Below are 2,560 nucleotides of genomic sequence, written 5' to 3'. Positions count from 1 at the left end.
TTTCCACCTCCTACTAAAGCCATTTGCTCTTTCACCTTATTTGGAGAGAAGGGGAAGAACTTTAGTGAGCAGCAATCAGTCCACTCTGCATTCCTTGTGCTTTATGCCTGTTTCTTTTGAACCTGCCTGTTTGCAACCCCCATTTTAAAAAAAGAAAAAGCCATTTAAGATCTTTAGAACCTGCCAGCTTTAAAGTAATTCACTATCAATTCCAGTTCAGGCACCTGGAGCTTAGCAATTTGCATCCCAGAAAGAAAACAAACAATTCTGGAAAGGGGGAAAAAAAGAGACAACAATGGACATTGGTCCAGATACAAGCTTCCCCAATCCGCTATCTTCCTGGTTGATTCCTCCCCCTGCCCACCCTCTATGTCCCCTCCCTGTCCCATTTACACCCCCCCCCCCCATTTCTGTTGGGCTAAATCATGATTGTTAATCCTTACAACTTGCCCCATTAGGATCTGCACCCACCCCGGAACCCTCACCCCAATGATCTGGACAGCTGTGGTGGCTTCTACTCTTCCTTCAAACTGTGCTCAGTGGCCATGTAGTCTCCAGAATGCTGGTTTCAAGAGTGGAGGGGCACGATCTCAAAAATGCAAGAGTGAAGGGTATGGGAGAGAAAGAAGGCAACTTCTCTCCCTCCCTTCCCCCAAAATAAAACACTTCAGTCATTAGGTAGATGAGGAACCTTGGAAGGCTAGGGCAGATTTAGATGGAAGGGATCCCCTTTTCTTCACCATGGGCTTGGGTCTAGGTTAATTGAGGTCACAAGGATTCCTCTCTGCAGGGGAGGGCAATGATGATGTAAAGCCCAGTTTCGGAGGAAGGGCTGACAGGCTGATAAATGCTATATCCCCAGAAAAAATAAAAGGGGTCAGAGATGAGGAAGTTAGGGGGCCGCTCCGAAAATGGTGCAGGTCGGTGGGTATATGCAGGTAATCTTGAAGCTCCCTCTCTCCCTCTCCTCGATGACAGAAGAGGAGAAGGAGGAAGAGGGGAGGAAGAAAGCTTGGGATCAGGTTTCGTTCTGTTTCCACCCAGTCCCCCATCCATGGCAACCTCCCCGACTGAGCGGAGGTGGCTGGGGAGGGAAAGGGGTTGTCAAAGCGATGGGGCGAAGGGGAGGAGGAGAGGCTCAGTCGTCGTCCACGTCGTCTCCATCAGAATCGTCTCCAGCTCCGCTGCCGCTCCCCGGTCCGGCGGGTCCTGCTCGTCGGTCATAGAGCTTGTCCCGCTGTCGCTCTTGGATGTCTCGCATCTCGTCGGCGTAGCGGCAGAAGGCTCCGCCGAACTTGGCCCAGGCTTTGTAGGGCACCGTGATGGCGTTGCGGTACGAGGGCTTCACCTCGCTGACGCGCAGGAAGACGCCGTACTTGTTGCAGCCCACGTCGAAGAAGAAGCGCTTCGAGTCCACCGTGATGGAGGTGCCTTCGGGGAGCTCGCCGTAGAGGCCGCCGCCGCCGGGGCCGCCGCCGCCGCCGCCGCCGCCGCCCAGCTCGTCCTCGTCGGCCCCGTAGTCGTCGATGAGCTTGGCCAAGGCGTCGCGGAACTCGATCAGGCCCTGGGCCGGCAGGGCGATGGTCTGGCCGCTCTGCAGGCCCGGCGGGCCTCCGGGGAAGCCCGGGCCTCCGCCTCCTCCGCCGCCGCCGCCTCCCGGCCCACGGTTGATGGTCTGGCGGATGCGGAGGAAGCGGCCGCGCTGGTTCTCCTTCAGGTCCAGGTAGTACTTGCGGTTCTCGCGCACCAGGAACTCGCTCTTGAGGGCCCTGCGGGGCCCGCCGGCGCCGGCGCCGTCCTCCCCGCCGGGCGAGGCCTGGGCCAGCTGCTCGGGGCTGCTGGGCCCCAGCTGCGCGTAGTGCTCGATGAAGTCGCCCAGGTAGTCCCGGAACTCGGCGGCCACCGCCATGGAGAGAGTCAGGCGGCTCTTCGAGCCCCCGGCGCCCACCTCGGCGATCTTCAGGAAGCGGCCCTTGGCGTTCTGCTTCACGTCCAGGTAGAAGCGCTTGTTCTGGATGTCCAGCCGCTTGGACGCCAGCTCCTGCGTCTCCTGCTCCGGGCCGCCGCCGCCTCCTCCTCCGCCTCCGCCGCCGCCGCCGCGGTGGCCCTGGAACCCGCCGCCGCCGCCACCGCCGCCGCCTCCGCCGCCACCACCGCTGCCACTGCCGCTTCCCCCTCGCTCGCTCCCGCTGTCCCCGTCCGCCATCTTCTTCTTCCTATTCCTTCAGCCGCCGTCGTCGTCAGGCCCGGCCTGCCCTCCGTCCGTCCGTCCGTCCGCTCCGGCTCTCCTCCTCCTCTCAGTCCCGCGCGTTCTCTCTCTCTCTCTCTCTCACGCACACACACACACACTCGCGCACTCTCTTCCCCTCGCGCGCACGTACACACACGCGCGCGCGCCTGCCTGTCTTCCGGGCACGCGCGAGCGCGCTCCTCCTCCCTCCCTCCCTCCCTCACACACACGCACTTCGCTCTCGCAGGTTCCTCCTCCACCTAGCGGGGCAATACCCACTTCCGGTGACCGTCGGTTTTTGCCTCCGCGCGCGGGCGATCGAAGCCGGAA

The 2,560-nt window shown here is 61.2% G+C and overlaps 1 protein-coding gene across 1 annotated transcript; it reads right to left on the bottom strand.

The window, feature by feature from the left end:
* Window positions 1-403: 403 nt before the first annotated feature.
* Window positions 404-2,323, bottom strand: PURB (purine rich element binding protein B). The gene has a single exon (XM_063139326.1). It carries the CDS (start codon window positions 2,204-2,206, stop codon window positions 1,139-1,141), a length of 1,068 nt encoding a protein of 355 aa, XP_062995396.1. The 5' UTR covers window positions 2,207-2,323; the 3' UTR covers window positions 404-1,138.
* Window positions 2,324-2,560: the final 237 nt, after the last annotated feature.

The sequence above is a fragment of the Elgaria multicarinata genome, chromosome 12, assembly GCF_023053635.1.
Source record: "Elgaria multicarinata webbii isolate HBS135686 ecotype San Diego chromosome 12, rElgMul1.1.pri, whole genome shotgun sequence".
Taxonomy (NCBI): Eukaryota; Metazoa; Chordata; class Lepidosauria; order Squamata; family Anguidae; genus Elgaria; species Elgaria multicarinata.
Note: the sequence above shows the minus strand (reverse complement) of the source record. Positions and strands in the feature narration are given on the sequence as shown.